The sequence below is a fragment of the Anabrus simplex genome, chromosome 7, assembly GCF_040414725.1.
Source record: "Anabrus simplex isolate iqAnaSimp1 chromosome 7, ASM4041472v1, whole genome shotgun sequence".
Taxonomy (NCBI): domain Eukaryota; kingdom Metazoa; phylum Arthropoda; class Insecta; order Orthoptera; family Tettigoniidae; genus Anabrus; species Anabrus simplex.
The window spans coordinates 93685597-93703916 of NC_090271.1; the positions used below are offsets into that span (position 1 = coordinate 93685597).

Sequence of the window (18320 nt, forward strand, 5' to 3'; positions counted from 1 at the left end):
TACGATAAGATTCGGCTTGAAGTGGAAAATGCACTAACACTGAGCTACGATTGTCAGAAAAACTTAGTACTTCCGAAAATTCCAGATCAGGCAGATTACTACTCCCGCCAAATCTACCTCTACAACTTCACCATATGCCAGGGCTCATCATTATCACCACAAAGTAAAAGCAATACTTTTAGCTATTTTTGGACCGAAAATGAGTATCCCAAGGGATGTAACCAAATTGCTTCACCACTGCATCACAGACTATGCAACTCTGCTTTAGATTAGGTTACAACTGTACGTTCGTTTTCTGACGGATGCGGCGGTCAGAATAAAAATAAAGCAATGCTGGGAATATTGTTTCACTGGCTGATTTTTGAAGCCCCACAACATGTTAAAACTGTTGAGATTTGGTTCCCTGTTTTCGGGCACTCATTCATTCCACCAGACAGAGTTTTCGGGAAATTGGAGAGGGAATTGAGGCAAAGAGATGTGATTGAGAGCCCAGAGGATTACACAAAAGTGTTAGAGATCTATGCTACGGTAATCCATTTGGGTCGAAGTTGTTCAGTCCGTAAATGGAAATCCTAAACTGATGGAATCCTTAAACAGCCAGGCCAATGGCATTTCAAATTCCAGAAGTCAAAGAAAATTACGTTCACGGGTTGCAAAAACAAGAACATCACTTTAGTTCAAGGCGATCCGTTTTACATTGCCATTTGTGAACCTAAAAGTCTTTGCAGGAAGGGACAACACTTCATGCAGAACGCTTGTATTGAAAACGTTGAAGAAAATGTTCAAGTCAAGGCAGCAAAACTGAAGGATATCAGGCGACTTTTGTGCCTCCACTTTGGTGCAAACTGGGGTGAAAACGAAAAGTTGCATTTCTACAATACGCTCCTTGCAGCTGATGTTATTTCTACGAAAGAAGGCTGTATGGATGACGATTGTAAAGACGACAGTCAGAGTGATTTTGAACTAATGGAGGAAGGGGATGTTGATTTCATATAAGCAAGGATTTATTGCATGCTCACCTGATGTTTTCACACTGATGGGTATTATTATCGGCCAAAATGAACAATTAAAGTTTTCCTTATTTTGTCTCAATGTGAAATAATATTTCATTTAGTTTGCAAGTTTTTCTTATTTTGTCTCAATGTGAAAGACTATTTTATTTTATTTTAAAGCTTTTGCAAAGTGACTGTTTAACTAACACCTTTTGAAGTCAATAGATTTCAACTCGTCATATTTTATGTTGCATTATTCCTGTTTAATTTTGAAATTATTTTGTGAATTGGTTGTAGTTTATTAGTGTATGTTAATCAACAGGTAATATATAGTTGAAATACATTTTTTCACGAATATTGCTGTTTTGGGTTGCTATATAGATATTTCAAGTTATTGTTTGTGAATTTTTGAAAAAAATTATCAGCTTTTTATCAGGTTTATGATAGTTTGTACAGATTTTCGTCAATACCCAAGATTTCTTATAGGCACCGTGCAGGTAGATCGAAATGCTACTACTAGCGCTACATAGTGGCCCGTTCTGAAACAAGAGGTGAGGCGCAGTGCGAGAGTCTCAGTACAACGTGTGTAACATTCGAACAAGTTGCGGGTTTAAAGCGATTCAATTCGGGTATCTAAGTGAATCATCATGCAATAAAGAACCTTGTTGTCAGTGGCCACGTGAAGGGCGTTGACGAGTTAATTTCGAATGGTTTCGGATACATCACAGGAAAAGTCACCCGATAAATGTCTGGCAATTTGCTGCCTCATATCGTTAAGCTTGAGGTAGGCAAGGTGTAGTTAGGTAAAAATTTATATAAGTTAGTTTATTTAGTAAGGATTAATTGATGCATGTTTGCTAAGTTGTACGCATTTTTATTTTGTGTTCAGGTTGACCAGAATCGCAATGCCTCTACCAGTGAATGTTCCTGTCCTGCCGGCGCCAGAAGAACTTGCAAACGCGTAGCTGCGGTAGTGTATTATATAAATAATGAAAGTGTTGTTTCCAAAACAGATCGTCCGCAACAGTGAGGAAAACCGAGCCCGAAAACAACGTCAGCAGAAAAATATAGAAAAGGCAAACGCGTGAAGAACTGTTCGGTAAAAGGACTTTGAGGACATCTCTTCCCCCCTTCGAATTAACTGAGGATATTTTAAAACACATCCATTGCAGTCTTCGTAAGAAGCATTGAGCAGAAACTAGTACTGAAATCGAACAATCGTGGAGGGTCATAGTCGCCTTATTGATAGACAGGGTAGTGAATGATGTGGAGAGAGAAGAATGTGAGGAAATTGTGACACAGCTATTACATTTACAAGTCTCTAACGACGTGCGCTTGCCAGACAAATCCACCTTTCGCACTGTGAGTAACGAAATGTTTTTTTTACCAGTAAAGTTCAGGTTGATACAGATCATATAATTAAAAACTCCCTGGACACTCTATCTCAATCAGGAAGCCCTCGATGGTTTCAAGAAAAAAGATAAGTATATCTGCTAGTACGAAAGAAAATCAGATCAAAACTAGGCAACATAACTTTGATACCTTAGCTCTCGCATTTGTAAATGAATTTCCTATTGGGGGAGCTGCTTTGAACATTCTTACGTAAGTGAAATGGAAAGTGAAGCAATAGAATGCTATGGAAGTTCTTTTGTTGTTCGTATTATTCGATGAGGTTGCAAAGTCATTAACATCAACACACAGACGATGTCATCCACGTGTGGAAAAAGTTCTGTTGGCAATTTCTGTAATACCGGTATATGTTATATTTTGATTATTTGAATACACCTTTCTACGTGAATTCTAACACTCGCAATATTGTAAGTACTCTCAACTTCCTCAGCTGTTAATCTCCCGTCATGTAAGAACGGTGGTGTCACGATTATGATACCGCGGCCAGATAAGTTAGTTCTGATGCCTAAATCCTTTATCAGCCATGACCTCATCGCCAGGTTGAAGGAAAGTAAATCACTGACGGTTGTTATGAATGAGTCGCTAGATCTTCCACCGTAACATTTAGATTTAAAGCGATCATACCATTAGGCGTAATTGCAATTAAAACTTTTGCAGTGTAACAACCCTTGTATTGAGAATAGAAATACAATCTCTTGATCTACTTGGGGAGGCTGTTCAACTCTAAATTCCGTGCAGTCAATAATGACTCGACAATTACTGTAATTTCTTTTAAATGCTGGAGACATTGTTTCTTGAACACTTTCCTTACTAGGCCAGAATATGAAATGTTTCGTAAGCAGTGCAAGTTGCATAAGCACGGTCGTAAAAATACGTGAAATTGTTGTCTTGTGAACACCCTCAAAGCAGAATAGGACAGTCCGATTTTCATTTTCATTAGGAAACTGAATAATCTGGTTTCTTTGCATAATTTCGAAACATTACAGTTTGATAATAACGCAAAGCAAAGACGTTGAAGTTCACACCTGTTACGAGTAAATCACGCATTTTTGTATTGTTCCTTATGGAACTGTAGCCTTGGATACCTGGACCCTTGATGTCTGCATGATCGTCTTCCGTTCCACACATTTTATCATGTTTCGTAATGTCCCCTCCCAGGCCGAAATTAAGTGGAATACATGCTTGTGTATTTACGTCGGTTTCATTTTTTGAACAATAAAACATGAAGTCTGAACAACGAAATTCAGATGCATCTGTTCCCACGGATGCATCCTTGGTTATGTTACTTGGGCAAACTGGACTTGAAAATTTTCCGTCTGATTCTTCCTTTTCTAATCGCTTGAGTTGTTAGTGAAAGTGCTCTTGAGTTGTCAGTGAAAGCGCTGTAAGCTGGATCCCGGCGACACATTCCTCTTCTTGGATTCATCCGGAAATATTGTCGGAACATAGGCTGGACTTAGTGGGTGTCCAGATCTTTTGTTTCCGATGAAATGTGCACTACATATTCTTGAGTAAGTCGTAGGTTGCCAAAGTGATCCATCAGTGCTACAAATTAAATTAAATCCGATCAACTGAACTTATTGCAAACATTTGCAGTACGTATGTGTAGGCCTACTTACTTCGTTCGGTTAACTCCTTGTATCGCCTCCTTCGGTCCACATCTATCGCTCGTTTTGAAAAACAATAAATTTGTACTTCACTTCCCGTATTTGCGTATGTATTGGATCATCCGACAACATAACAATTGCGTTTACTTGATCTCCTTTTCTCTGACATTATCATCTGAGTGTTGACACGCTCAGTCATAACAGAACAGCTACTGCGAGTCTGGAGTCTGCCTCACGTGTTGTTCTCCGCCCGGCCTCTAGAGCGACGCGCACGGTGCCTATAGTGCATATGGGGGGGTTTTCCAAATGGGCTACTCATATGTGCATCTAGTCCATTGCCGACGTGTTTTCGTACGTCCAACAGTGGTTTTCCCTATGATGTTACATTTGTAATGTAATGTTAAATTACCGCCTGTGTACATGATATTTTCGCGTTAGCAAATCCCAGCAATCCGGCTACTTCAGCCACCATGTTATTTTTATATTACGGCTTGAGGATTGGAGATGGTCTTCTTTATCCCTACCGTAAACTGTGCAATCTCTTTGGTGTATATTTGGCTTCTTAAAGTTGCCGGCATGGAAGAAAGTGTTGTTTGATGTTTGTAAATTGAGTTTTGCGTCTTACACGTGGTTTCGTTTCAAATTGGATTGAGGATATTTCGGGGTGCTACTTTCGTATTGACTTCGTTGTGGTGAAATGGGTAGGCCTGGTAAGAATTCATAATTTTAGAAATATTGGTAGCTTCTTTTAATATTTCGTGTTTTGTTCTAAGGTTATGTGTGTTAACTTCTGGCACGTGTCTAATATTGTGTCACTAAACTGTTCCCAGTAAAAATTGTACACACCAGGCGAGTTGGCCTGCGGTTAGGGACGCTTAGCTATGAGCTTGCATCCGGGAGATAGTGGGTTCGAACCCCACTGTCGATAGCCCTGAAGATGGTTTTTCGTGGTTTCCCATTTTGACACCAGGCAAATGCTGGGACCTTAATTAAGGCCACGGCTGCTTCCTTCCCATTCCTAAACATTTCCTTTAACATCGTCGCTGTAAGTCCTATCTGTGTCGGTGCGACGTAAATAAAAAAAAAAAAAAAAACAGTTAACATTTTGCCTTCCTTTCGTTGCTTGCCGCGTGAGAATTGCTAAAATATTGGTTATTCGTCGGTCTTTGTAGCATAATTGCCTATTTTTCAGATAAGCATCGTACAGCAAGATCACTTCCTCCTAAAATTTTTAATCATCTTCCCATCCCCTTTTCGACTTTAGGAAAAATTGTATATACAGTATATATCACATGCGTTTTTATTTACATAGGCTATACATTTTCTTTACTCGGTGACAGAAGTGGGGAAGAGGAAGCAGTTTTACTTCAGATGGTTGAAGATTCCAGAGACCAGCGGACCGTGCGTAAAATCCATTTAAATAAATACAATGTTGTTCTTATGCCAGTGGGTGGAAGAAACTCCTTGGCGTCTCTTAACAGAGTGGTAATTAAGCTGCAAGCGGTGGAAAGGGGAGAGAAGTTTGATGCCTGTCAGGGATTTCTAAATGAAGGCTATGCCTACTTATTTACATAACAACTTCACTGGTGGTAATTATACATTATGCTCAGCGCAGGACACCTTGTAGTTTCCTCATACTTTCCGTTGTCATTGGGTACCTGTGTATGGATGGGTCGAAACACCTAAACCACCCTGGAGTCGGAGCTGCATTCTATTCCCCTGATTTCAACCTATATAAATAATTTACTCTACCTGAGGCAGCTTCCTCTTTAATTATTTGCTACCAGACAAGCTCTTTTATATATTAAACACTCCCATATTCTCCAGGCATATATAGCCATGGACTCACTTGGTGCACTGCGAGCCCTAGAAAATTTGAATCATTCACATAACTGGTACATAGAGAATCATACTACTATGGGTACCACGACATTCAGAGATACCAGGAGATCTCCATCATGACTTTTTGGCAAATAGAGCAGCAAAATGGACATGGTTTACCTTTCTCCCTGGCTATTCTGTATTCAGACATGTCAGAATCCTCAGTTGTTGTGGAGTTCCATATAAAACTGAACGGTAAAATTCTGGAAGTAGTTAAAAATTTCATGAACTTGGGAAGTGTGATAACAGAAGATGGAAAGATAACTGAGGAAATTGGGAAAAGAATGCAACAAGCAAACAGTTTCTACCAGAGTGTAAGGGGTATTTTGTGGAACCAAGATGTCCTGAAGAAATGTAAGAATGTATTATGAACCCATACTAACCTATGCAGCTGGATTGTAGACTGCAACAAAATGAGAGGAGAATAGAATACAGGCAGCAGAAATGAAATTCTATCGAGGGCAAGACCAGAAAGGATAGAATTAGAAATGGAGAAGGAAAAGGACAGGAATCTTAAAACTGCAAGACAGGATGGTAACAACAAAGATAAAGTGGTATGGGCATATGATGAGAATGGGAGAAGACAGAGTGCCAAAAAAAAAAAGCTTTTTCAGAGAATTTGACAGGAAAGAGACCACGAGGAAGACCCCTAAAGAGGTGGACAGGTTCAGTGTGGGAGTGCATAGAGAAGAGGAGAGGAAAACCAGAAGATGTACTTAAAAAAGGAGAAGAGTGGTGGAGAGACAGGCAGCAATGGACGTCCTTGATTCATAACCCGACCCGGGGCAGGATGGTGGGTTCTTGGCAAGCATAAAGGATGGATCTCACATCTTTGCTAAGTAAGATATCATTTAATGTTAAGAATTTCATTATGGTCCGTACTGAATCGAAATTTAGAAGGTTGATTAAGGATAAAGGGTTTCCACCTGTTCAATACGTTGACATAGTGACTTAATTAAAATATCACATTTTTATTCTTATCATTATAGTACCGGTTTCAGCATCTCCCATGCCATCATCAGCCAATGAAAATTTGCAAGGTATTATAAGTAATTACATGAAATATTTATGCAGTATAGAAACATATACAGAGCATGCTATCTAGTGTTGTAAAATTTTACAATTTTATATATATATATATATATATATACACACACATTAAAATATGTGTGATTAAAATACAAAGACCGCTTAATCTTTTAAGATGTTAGACACGTCATAAAACACAACACTTTCTTGTGTGTCAAAAAGATTTTTTTACAGCTAAAATGTATGTGAATGGCCTGTAAGAGTACAAGGTGTTCCTTTTAGAACTTTATCTTAAGTCTTTATACATTATCTGACGTAGTGAATTAAATACTGATTTCTAGAACATTGTTCCTTTTTGTTTATGTAAATAGGGTATTTAATCATTATTCATATTTATATGAATCAGTTCCACCTAGTATGTATTCCTGAAATTTCTGTGATATATAGATTTTTTGTCAGAATGTCACAGTCTTTGTGTAGCTATTCTAAAACATCTCATATGATTTAAGCTTGAACTCTGCATTTTTGTGTTGTTCAAAAATTATTGTAAGGCAGAGGCCGTGCGTTGATAGATGATATCTTGAAAATTTCAATATCAGGTGGATTTTGACAAGTTAATATCGATCTCGATCCAACACGGACCTAAAAATAGAGAACGAATTGTGAATTTTACGTTGGAATTCCAAATTTAGAGAAGGCGCTTATTGAAAGGAAAAGAATATTAAGGTATGAAACTCACCTTTAACTCAAAGTGGCCAAGCGTGGTGTATGTGAGGAGCTGGAATGCAAAGTGTCAAGTGACAGCCTGCCTGGATCAGCTGTTACGCGGAGCGTGTTAGGTAGCGGGAGGGGAAGTTGCGGTAACAGGAGAATGTAGGTCAGGAGGGCGTGGATTCTGCTGGGGGTAGAAAGCCAGCGTATTGCGTATCGTTTTATGGACTAATTGATTTTTGGAAGTCTGGCATTGCTTTTCGCCTAGGTAAGAAATTTGTTGAACTTCACCTCTTTTGTACTTAATATATTCTCGTCACGCGTACATTTGGTGCATGCCGTGACACTTTCAAACTTTGCTGTTTTCTTATTTTCACAGAATGTTGCAGCCCTGAGCTTTAAAACCTTGCTAAATGTTTTGGCTTGATATATTTTTTATATCTTTTAAACGTTTACGTGTAAGCTGACTTCTTAATTGGGATTTGTTCAACTTTAAGAGGGAGAAAACTGTTCACAAATCTACTGTATGTGCTACCAAACATGAAAAGTATATTAGAAAGACTACATCTCCTGCCTGCTGCAGAATCTCATATTTCTAGCAGTGAATGCAGTGCATGATAAGAACACCACTACAATTACCATCTTTTTATGCACAGACATGAGGATATGTAACTTTCTTAAGATTTTGTTTACTTCTATAGGATTTTCACCTGGTGGCCGAGGTGGTGGTGGCGGCCGAGGTGGAGGTGGGGGACGTGGAGGCTTTGGAAGAAGTCCAGGTGGCCGTGGAGGATTTGGAAGTCCTGGTGGTCGAGGAGGATTTGGAAGAGGCGCAGGTGGTGGTCGGGGTGGTTTTGGTGGTGGCCGAGGAAGAGGACGAGGTGGACGAGGAGGAGGTAAGAACTGTTGAATATAATTTAGAATATTTCTTTGTATTTGCAGTGGAACCTTGTTGGCACATGTTTTTTGTGCAATCAGAAGAAATATGACAGGATAAAGGGGAAAGCATGTTAAACAGAATTCAACATATGTGGACATAAATTCAGGGTTTAAGAAAATATAGTTATGCGGACGTGCCAACTCTCCCGATTTAAGCGGGAGACCCCGATTTTTCATCGTTCTTCCCGATCTCCGGGACCTCTCCCTCGATTTTCAGAGCAGTTTCGATAATTTTCATATTATTTTAAACTCCCGCGCGTTTCCTCGTTCTATTGATATATGGCAGAGTATGGCTGGTCGATCGTAGTTCTAATAATCACAACCGGATGGCAGTACGGGGCACAGTGGCCAGCCATGTGCTCCTCTTTGGTCTAAACTGTAATACACTCAAATACCTAAATAGCTTAATAATAGGAAATGGAAATCGCAAGCGAGTAACCTAACTTCAGAAATAGCACACCATAGACGTCTACCTTGGGCAGGACCTGCATAAGTGCTCGTATTACGTCACGTAGTAGTGCTTCTTGGTTGTATGTCTTAATATTTGTTTTGGCCGAAATGTCGAAAAATAAATATGATTCAGTGTTTAAAAGCGCCTATAGGGAAGAGTTTCCGTGTTTCATTGAGTCCAGGAAGGGACCAACTTTCACATTCTGTACTATATGAAGGTGTGGCTTTTTTCAGTTGCGCATGGCAAACGACAAAAACATAACAAGAGTGTCCAGTGTGTAGAAAGAAACCAGAAACTGAACTTTTCATGTAAAAACAAAGGTGAAAATCCTGTAACGAATGCCAAGGCTTTATTTACCTCATTTATCGAGAACGTAACCTGAATGTAAATTGTGCCAACCACACGTGGTCTTTGTTTCTCAAAATGTTTCCTGATTCGGAAATCGCAAAACGATATGTGTGTGCTAGAACGAAAACAGCGGCTATCATTACAGAAATGTTCATGGAAGAAAGGGCGAAAATTGCATCATATTTGCAAGTGAATGCATTTTCTGTTGCTACTGATGGTAGCAATAAAAGCGACTTGAAAATATATCCTATTGTTGTAACATTTTTTGGCATGAGCTCAATGAAATTCAGAGTTGTCTACTCTCTGTGCCTAATTTAGAAGGGGATGCTGCTGGAGCTAACATTGCCAATCTTTTGCTCTCAACTTTTCAGGAGCCGGCCTGAGTGACTCATATGGTTGAGGTGCTGGCTTTCTGACCCCAACTTAGCAGGTTCGATCCTTGCTCAGTCCGGTGGTATTTGAAGGTGCACAAATACGTCAGCCTCGTGTTGGTAGATTTACTGGCACTTAAAAGAACTCCTGCAGGACTAAATTATGGCACCTCGGCATCTCCAAAAACCGTAAAAGTAGTTAGTAGGACGTAAAGCAAATATTATTACTATTATTGTTATTATTAATACTATTATTCTTCAGAAATTCTTCATTCCATTAAAAAACTGACTAGCTCTTGGTGCTGATAATGCTCCAGAAATGGTAGGATTAAAGAATGTTGTGGCAAGAGGTTTGAAGCTGGAAAATAGGAACAATAATCGTAGGCTGCTCTTGTCACCTAATTAATCTTGCTGCAGAGAAGGGTGTGGCATGCTTCTCTGTAAATGTAGATTAAAGTATAACTGATATATTTTATTATCTGGAAAGGGGCGCAAACAGGAAAGAAAAGTTCCGAGAATTTCAGACTTAACACAACACAGAGATCAGGAAAATTATGAAGCATGTACCTACTCGATGATTATCACTAAGAAGGTGTTTAAATACGATTTTGCTGCAGTGGGACCTTTTGGCTACTTTATTCAGGAGCGAAATTGTGAGTAAGGTTTCTCACATGGGAACTTTGAAGACTTACAAAATTCCTAAGCAAGTCTTAAGTGCAGATGTCTTGTTTGTCTGAAAAGGTGAAGCATTATTATAACATTTCACCACACTCCCGAGTTAAAGGAGAACTCAGTCATCAGTTTCACCCTGCCCCCCCCCCCCCCAAATGAAACTACTCATGACACTAAGGCCATGCTTTGTCACGTGAAGAACGACTGTTCATATTTCTTTCATCAAATTTACACTAATCTTTTTGCCATTTTCTCTCAAGTTTTATGGATATCTTTGAGAATCCAAACGTAGCTCTTCAGTCACGTATGCCGCACGTCCAGTTATTGAAGTCAGTTTTGGAGGAACTATTGAAGAATGTGATGGCAAGGTTTGTGAAACCACACGTTATTAAAAGCTCCTCCTCTCTCCTTGATATAGATTATCATACTCCAGCAAATCAAAAGGATGATTGTGATCTGATGATAGGGAACTATGCGTTTGTTTAGGTGAACACTTCGAAGTCTGTGCAAAAGTGCATATTCTTTAAGTCTGTTAGAAAGTGTTTCTTTTCAGCATGTGACTATATGGTACCGTACACAAATTTTCGTTCAAAGATGTTTTAATTAATGCAGAAGTTGCAAATATTTCTGCTATAAGTAAGGCATCATTTTCTAGCCTTAAATTTTTCATTAATAAGTTTCCGAATATTCTAACTAGTGAAATGGAGCATTTAGATAAAGAAACTGATGTTCTGTACTCCCAATTTTGTAACTTTCAGCTCGAAGAAACAGCCCTGGCAAAAGGAAGAATTGATGATCAGTGGGCGTTGGTAGGTCAGATGAAATCACTTGATGGTGTACTTAAATATGCTTGATCGAGGATTTAGCGCTGATGGGACTGAAATTTCTGGACGGTTGATCTGGGAAATAGTTTCTTCAAGGAACGAATAACGCAAGATTTTCACAACATGATTTAATTAGGATGTTCGCGAGACCATATAATTTGAACAAATAATCTGGGAAAACGTAGTTTGCGGGAACGGATAATCGAAGTTCCACTGTATACCCATAGAAATTGAATCATATTTTTCTGACTCTAATGAAGTAAATGAGGAATTTGCTTCTTTAGTAACTTCACGGTTCAAAATTCTCGCAGTAGAAAATTGCATCATTCAGCCAGGTATCCTCTCTGGTAAGGATAGGCTGTGGTGGCAAAGGTAAAACTGGCAGGCTTTCTTTACATGCAGCAACATGAACAGGATCATTCGGGAAAACCTTCAACATGAAGTTAATTTGTCTGTATTTAATTACAGTAGAATTCCATTAGTCTGGCATCCAGCAGTCTGGAACGCCCGATGGTCCGCCACCATTCCAGGATTTTTTGTTATTAAACGTTATTAAACGTTTGTTTAAAACGTTTTTGACAGGTGAAGTGCATGGTGTGGTTCGAAACCACCTGGAAGTGTCCACTACGCGTGTGCTATTGTTAGACACAATCGGCATTGTTGGCTGTCGCCACACACAGGTTCAGTTCATTGTTTTGATTGCGAGCGCTCCACAGAGTTTTGTACAGAACATCAGTACTGGAAATGCATCGAAAAATCAAAGCCAGCAACAAAATTCAATAACTAAAGAAACTGGAGATTCAAATCGTGAAGCACCAAAAAGAGCGTTACTGTCGACATTGCCTTCACCTTCTCCTCCTTTATGATCTGGGCATTGGAAGGAGGGCTGGACTTTCCAGCCCTATTTGATGGCTGATGATGCCTATATACAAGGCGAAACATCTATCATTTTAATTAACATTTCAGTGTAAATCAACTAAGACAAGACTTATTGTATTGTGTTGTTCCTCCTCAGTTGAAACTATAGGTGACAGTAAGGAGGTTCTTGACACGCCTATATCCCCCGCTCCTCCACCTCCTCAGGTGCAAGAACAAGGAAGAACGCATCATCAAAATTACACCAGACACAAGACTGTGAAAGAATGACAGGAGTTACTGATCCAAAGGAAAGCAGGCTTAATAAGAATTGACAACTAGGAATTAGTTATATTTTCATCTGCATTAATAATAAGAGTCGCATTGTGATATCTGGATTTCTTCATTTCGACAATTACTTATAAATTGTATAATTTTTAATTTATAAATTGACCTTTTTTATGAATTATTAAGATAAGAATATTCATTAGGACATATTCTCTATAGATTATTGTATAAGTGTTTCCTTGATGACTGCTTTCAATTGTCCAAATAATTTATATATTTTCTCTTGAGTTTTTTGTTTATTTTAATGTTGTCAATCTTATGTTAATTTTAAGGACACTTCCTCTAAAGCATTACTTTGTCAATTTATGTATTTTTCATCTAAACAGTGTTATGTGGCTGAAGATGTTGATAATATACGAAACATATACCACTTTTAAACATTAAATTACCTTAAGCAATCATTGTATCGACTAGGTGGAAAATAAATAAATACTTAATTGTGAATCTAGTGAAGTGCAATACGGACCATGAAGCTGATTTTATGTAAAGGAGGTGTAGATGTCATTGATAAGATGAAATCACAGTACACTGTTATGTTGTCGTTGGCCACTCAGATTGTTTTTTTACACCTTTAGATGTTGGTGCGATCAATGCTCAAGTAATCCTCTTTTGCAACACTAACAGTAAAATGGAACGAAGAAATTTTTTGAAAACTCTGGCACTGGGTCTCACTAGAAATCGTATGGTGGCAAGACTTTCAAAGGAAGGATTTCAGAACGACCTGAAGATTCGAATAAGGAAATACCTCCAATATCCAGAAACAAAGTGTACTCCACAACCTGCTACAAACAAAGAGAGGGTGAGATGTGGCTTTTGTCTGAAAAGAAAGAATCGTTTCTCCATGGTTCGGTGCATTTCTTGTCAGGCTACAGTTTGTGGAGAGCATACAATAACCATGTGTCATCAGTGGTATGGTGAGAAGGAAGCCAGGGATGTCAGCAGCAGTGAATGAAGCTGCAAGATACCCAAGACAATATTCAGAATATAAATGAACTGTACATAATGCAATAATTTTGTTTTCTCATTGGCATATTCTACATTGTTTTGTATATTACATCATTTTGATATAATTTGTGAATAGATTCTCTAAATTTAAAATAATAATTTTCATCATTTATTACGGCACTCGTTCATTTGTATAATAAGGCATTATGACATACGTTATTTTGGGTTTTGAGGCCAAATGTGATAAAAATAAATTAAAGTGCTCCATAAGGTGACAAGAGAATAAAAATAGAAACTTCCTAGCAAGATAATTTCCGATTGATATACATAAGAAAGACGGAAACTTCTTTTTCATTAGTGTGAGCGCCGTGCTAACACCTCGACCGATGACGTGGCGTTACTAAGTTCGACCGATGTTGGGTTAAATTTCATAAAGGCTGTTCCATTGTAAATTTGTAATGAAAAGGTTACATTACTCTACTGAAACTTGGAATAAGTTTTCATGATACATGCATGGTTAAGTTAGGCAATGTTTGTATAAGAAAACAAGAACGTTTGCTACAGAAGCTTCTGGTGTGAAGCTATTGCAATTTTTAAGAAATGACATTGGACATGCTTGTTCACATACTATCAGTTTTAGAAAATAATTAAAAAGAGTAAGCCACAGTATGGAAATCATCCGCAAAATTGTAAGTTTTGAACAGACTGATTGCCATTTCATATCAGTTTTAATGCTTTTTTCCAGCTTTATCAATAATTTGATACAATAGCAATCTGTTCTCGCTATAATGGACTTCCACTGTACTTGCATTTGTGCTACCAAGGAATTAGGGAACACTTCGAGCATAATATAGGCTACTATACCTTCTTTGTGGAGTACAGTGGAACCTCGATTATCCGTTCCCAGAAACTACTTTTCCCCAAGTTATTAGTTCAAATTTGTGGTCCCGCGAGCATCCTAATTAAATCACGTTGTAAAAATCCTGCATTATCTGTTCCTTGAATAAACAATTTCCCGGATTAACTGCCCTGAAATATCAGTCCCATCAACACTAATTCCTCGATCAAGCATTTTTCAAGAAACTGTATATCTCACAAAAGGACACCTACAGCATACTTATGGATCTGGGAGTTAATGTCCCATCATTGCGATAATTAGAGCAAGTAGACTACTGTACTGGAAGAGCGATCTGCGGTGAACTTGCATAAGGGACCATCGTAGCATCGCATTCGGGTGGTATTTTTAACAGAATCCTCAGAAATAAAGCAGAGAATGGCCACAGCAATTGGAAGGAGATGGCGCATTTGAATAGCTTTACTTGAAGACGGAACGAGTCTCGTCCAAAGTTCATACTTGTAAAACGTCTGCATTATGTCCAGGGTTAGATGTTTGTTTTTACTTTTTTTCAATTGTATCGCCGAAGAAGTTTTCAGCACTTCCCTCAGGGCACTGTATAGTCACTGGGCATTCAGGCAGAAATCAAAACTGCTCCTTAACACAAATCTAGTATTTTAATATTATTGTATACAATTATGTTATCAAGACCATCACAAATGTTGCACTTTACATTCATAAGACCATGGGAGGTCCTGGGTTTGCCTATTTCTGTTTTGGTCCTAATATAAGACTGAGAATTTTTCGTTTTTCTGTTAACACCACAGTCGTTTTATTTGCGCACTTTACATTTTAAAAGTTTGCATTATTTCCCACTTGTACTGACTTGTGCAGCGAGCGTGCTTTCTAGCTGAGCTCAAAGTCATGAATAACCATAATTTCTGAAGATTTGATTATATTTTTTCTTTCCAATTTTATTGTACGATTAGTGATAGGCAGGAATGAATATAATGCATTTGAGAACTTTTGAGAATCGATGCTTACATTCAAAACCGCATTCTCGTGTTTAATATAACCTTTAAACGTCGATGCAGGCCTAGGCCTAATTTACACGGTACTGGTATGAGATTTCCAGAAACTGACTGCGAACAATATACGAATGACCAAATTACAATGGAAGATATAAAAAAAGAAGGGAAGTTGCTTGTTAAATTCGGCCGCAAGATGCTTCAACTTAAAATAGAGTTAAAAAATAAACACATTTTAAATGGAGAAGAAAGTTTCCACTCCGTTTTAAAAAAGGGGTCTCTTACACAATCCATCATCAAAGATGTTTGCGGTTGTTGAGTTATTTGCATGTTGCAGAACTTTACTGCATACAAGATGGGGATGTCCAGATTCATCCACACTTAACTTGCCGACAATCAGATTTCATACTTATTGACCTGCATCAGGGTTAAACTCTCATGAAAAACAGCATAGTATGCTTATTTTTATGGTTCTTATAGTCTAGTTTTCACAAAATCTCATTAACCTTTAACTGACATCAATAAGATAATAATGTTATTTTCTTTATGTCCTCCTAACTACTTTTACGGTTTTCGGAGACGCCGAGGTGCCAGAATTTTGTTCTGCAGGAGTTCTTTTATGTGCCAGTAAATCCACCAACAGGAGGCTGACGTATTTGAGCACCGGACTGAGCCAGGATCGAACCTGTCAAGTTGAGGTCAGAAGGCCAGCGCGTCAACCATCTGAGCCACTCAGCCCGGCTCAACTGGTATCATATGTCTGTGAGATGACTGCAAAACTTTTCCATGCCATCCCCTCTCCTTCCCTGGTCCGTACTGCTTTCTGGTTAGACCATTTAAACTTCTCTGCTTTAACGATCATGGCTACCAGGCGGGCTAGTTAGAGTAATATACATATATACATCAGATACAAAAAATGAAATTCATAAAAGTGAGTGAAATGTCCTCATGTCAGAAAAAATCGCATCTAGTTTTTCCATACCCCTGTTGTATAGTTTTTATTCTATTCGTATATTCATTAGTATGTTTTCTCGCTTAACACGTTATTTTTCCTTGTCCCCTGCAGAAACGTCTTAATGAGGTTTCACTGTAATAGCAGAGCCACAACCAGGCCCATCTCAGTGAGTTTTGCGACCTAATGAACCAAACTTTGAAATAGATTTGGAGGAAATGATAGATGAAGTGTTTGAAGACCATGATGTGATGACAAAACCAATTTAGAGCAAGAAGCAGATGATGATGAGACAGCATGTATAGATTATGGAGGTAAGGACACAGAAATGGGTGAAGGGGATGTAAATACAGGACATTCAGATCGCCAAGATAACTGTTATTTTTAAGGTAACGGAAATAGTTTTTAATGGAGAAAGGCACAACCCCCGACTAATGTAAGAACTAGACTATATAACATTGTGTTGCATATTTCCGGGCTGTGACCAAGAACAAATGCCTTAGGTAGAAAAGCAGATGTTGAGGAAGTATGGGGTCTACTTTATACTTGTGACATGTTCTTGAATTGAAAGCAGTTATACGCTTATTAGTATTCACAGCAATATTCAAATCTGACAATGAATCAATAGATAATTTTTTCTCAGTGGATGGAAACAGACGTGATATTTTTCTCACCATTATGACTAAGAAAATGTTTTTGTTTCTTTTGGCAGCTCTGCGATTTGACAACTCAGATGACAAGTTGAAATATTTAAGAATACACTCAAATACTCAAATATTCTATTAAAGGATCTGCCTGTTCAGTACATGCTGTGGCCACGGCCACTTCTTTCCCACTCCTAGGCCTTCCCTATCCCATCGTCGCCATAAGACCTATCTGTGTCAGTGCGACTAAAGCAGCTAGCCCAAAAAAAAAAAAAAGTACATGCTGTTACCTTAAACTAGTACATATTTCGTCCCGTAGGGGTCATCATCACTTACAGTTTGTTTGTCCGACCCTTGTTCCGTTTCTCTACAGCGTCGGGTATGAGGTGAGATGAATCTGTCGTGGCAGGTTTTTATGACCGGGTGCCCTTCCACGCCAGAATCATTAAAGGAGTTAATGAGATGAAATGAGTGACCTGATATATGATAGTAGGAAGGGAGAGGGTGAAACCGGTGCCAGCACATAGACTACTCCTGTTGGATAGCACCAAGGTTCTGCTCAAGGCTATGGAGTGTTTCCCAACAATAATTTTAAAAAGCTATTTACATGTAAAGACATTTCTGCAGGTGACAAGGAAAAATAACGTGTTAAGTGAGAAAACGTACTAATGAACATACAAATAAAAAACTATCCAACAGGGATATGGAAATACTAGATACAATTTTTTCCAATATTGAGGGCATTTTGTGTCTTGTGTCTTGTACAGAGGAAACTATAGGCCTATCTACCATTCCTAAAGATAAGTATTAAAAGGTGTGAAAAACATGAGAACAAATATGAAAACCTTTTCTGCTGGGGATATATAACAAGTACCAGTACACTGAAAGGTTTGAAAAACATCAGGCAGGAAATATGAAAATATGTGCACAAGGGCCAACAAAAATAAAGTATTACTGCAGATGACACTCTTTCTAAAACAAATGTTAGTAGGAGCTTGAGCAGTGGGTAACCTCTATTAAACATTATTTTCTGGTCACGCTTTTAGACGATGAATTGGAGGTTATACTCAACAATGTGCAGCTGTGAGGAATGACTTTGGCTGTTATTCTGAAACGAACAAAACTTCGCTCAACTTGAATGATCGAGTCGAGTTTCAACGTTCCTGTTTCTGCGCACTTATGCCAGTCCACTTTCTGACATGTTAATTTTGCCTTCATTATTAAGGAATTTTACAAAATTTTCTGCATCCATAACTAGGCTATCAGAAGACAAATATGCACCACACTAGTCAATTTCACATGATTATATTCCTGATCAAGGTATATAGGCTACTGTATCATGCAACAAATATTAGCTATACTTCCCTCTACCACTCAATACAAAATACATTTCTACCTTCTGAATGGAATGCGAAATACAAGCACAAACAGGCTCACTCTGCTATTCAGCAATCTTGCTGCTAACTGGCAAGCAAAAC

At 38.4% G+C, this 18320-nt stretch overlaps 1 protein-coding gene across 1 annotated transcript in view; it reads left to right on the forward strand.

The window, feature by feature from the left end:
• The first annotated feature begins 4564 nt into the window (after nucleotides 1-4564).
• Fib (rRNA 2'-O-methyltransferase fibrillarin) overlaps nucleotides 4565-18320 on the forward strand; it is a 91915-nt gene continuing 78159 nt past the window's right edge. Inside the window, exons 1-2 of the mRNA XM_067151215.2 lie at nucleotides 4565-4719; nucleotides 8332-8526. Coding sequence (XP_067007316.2) covers nucleotides 4707-4719; nucleotides 8332-8526 — 208 coding nt within the window. The 5' untranslated portion in view covers nucleotides 4565-4706. The remainder of the gene's footprint in view (nucleotides 4720-8331; nucleotides 8527-18320) is intronic.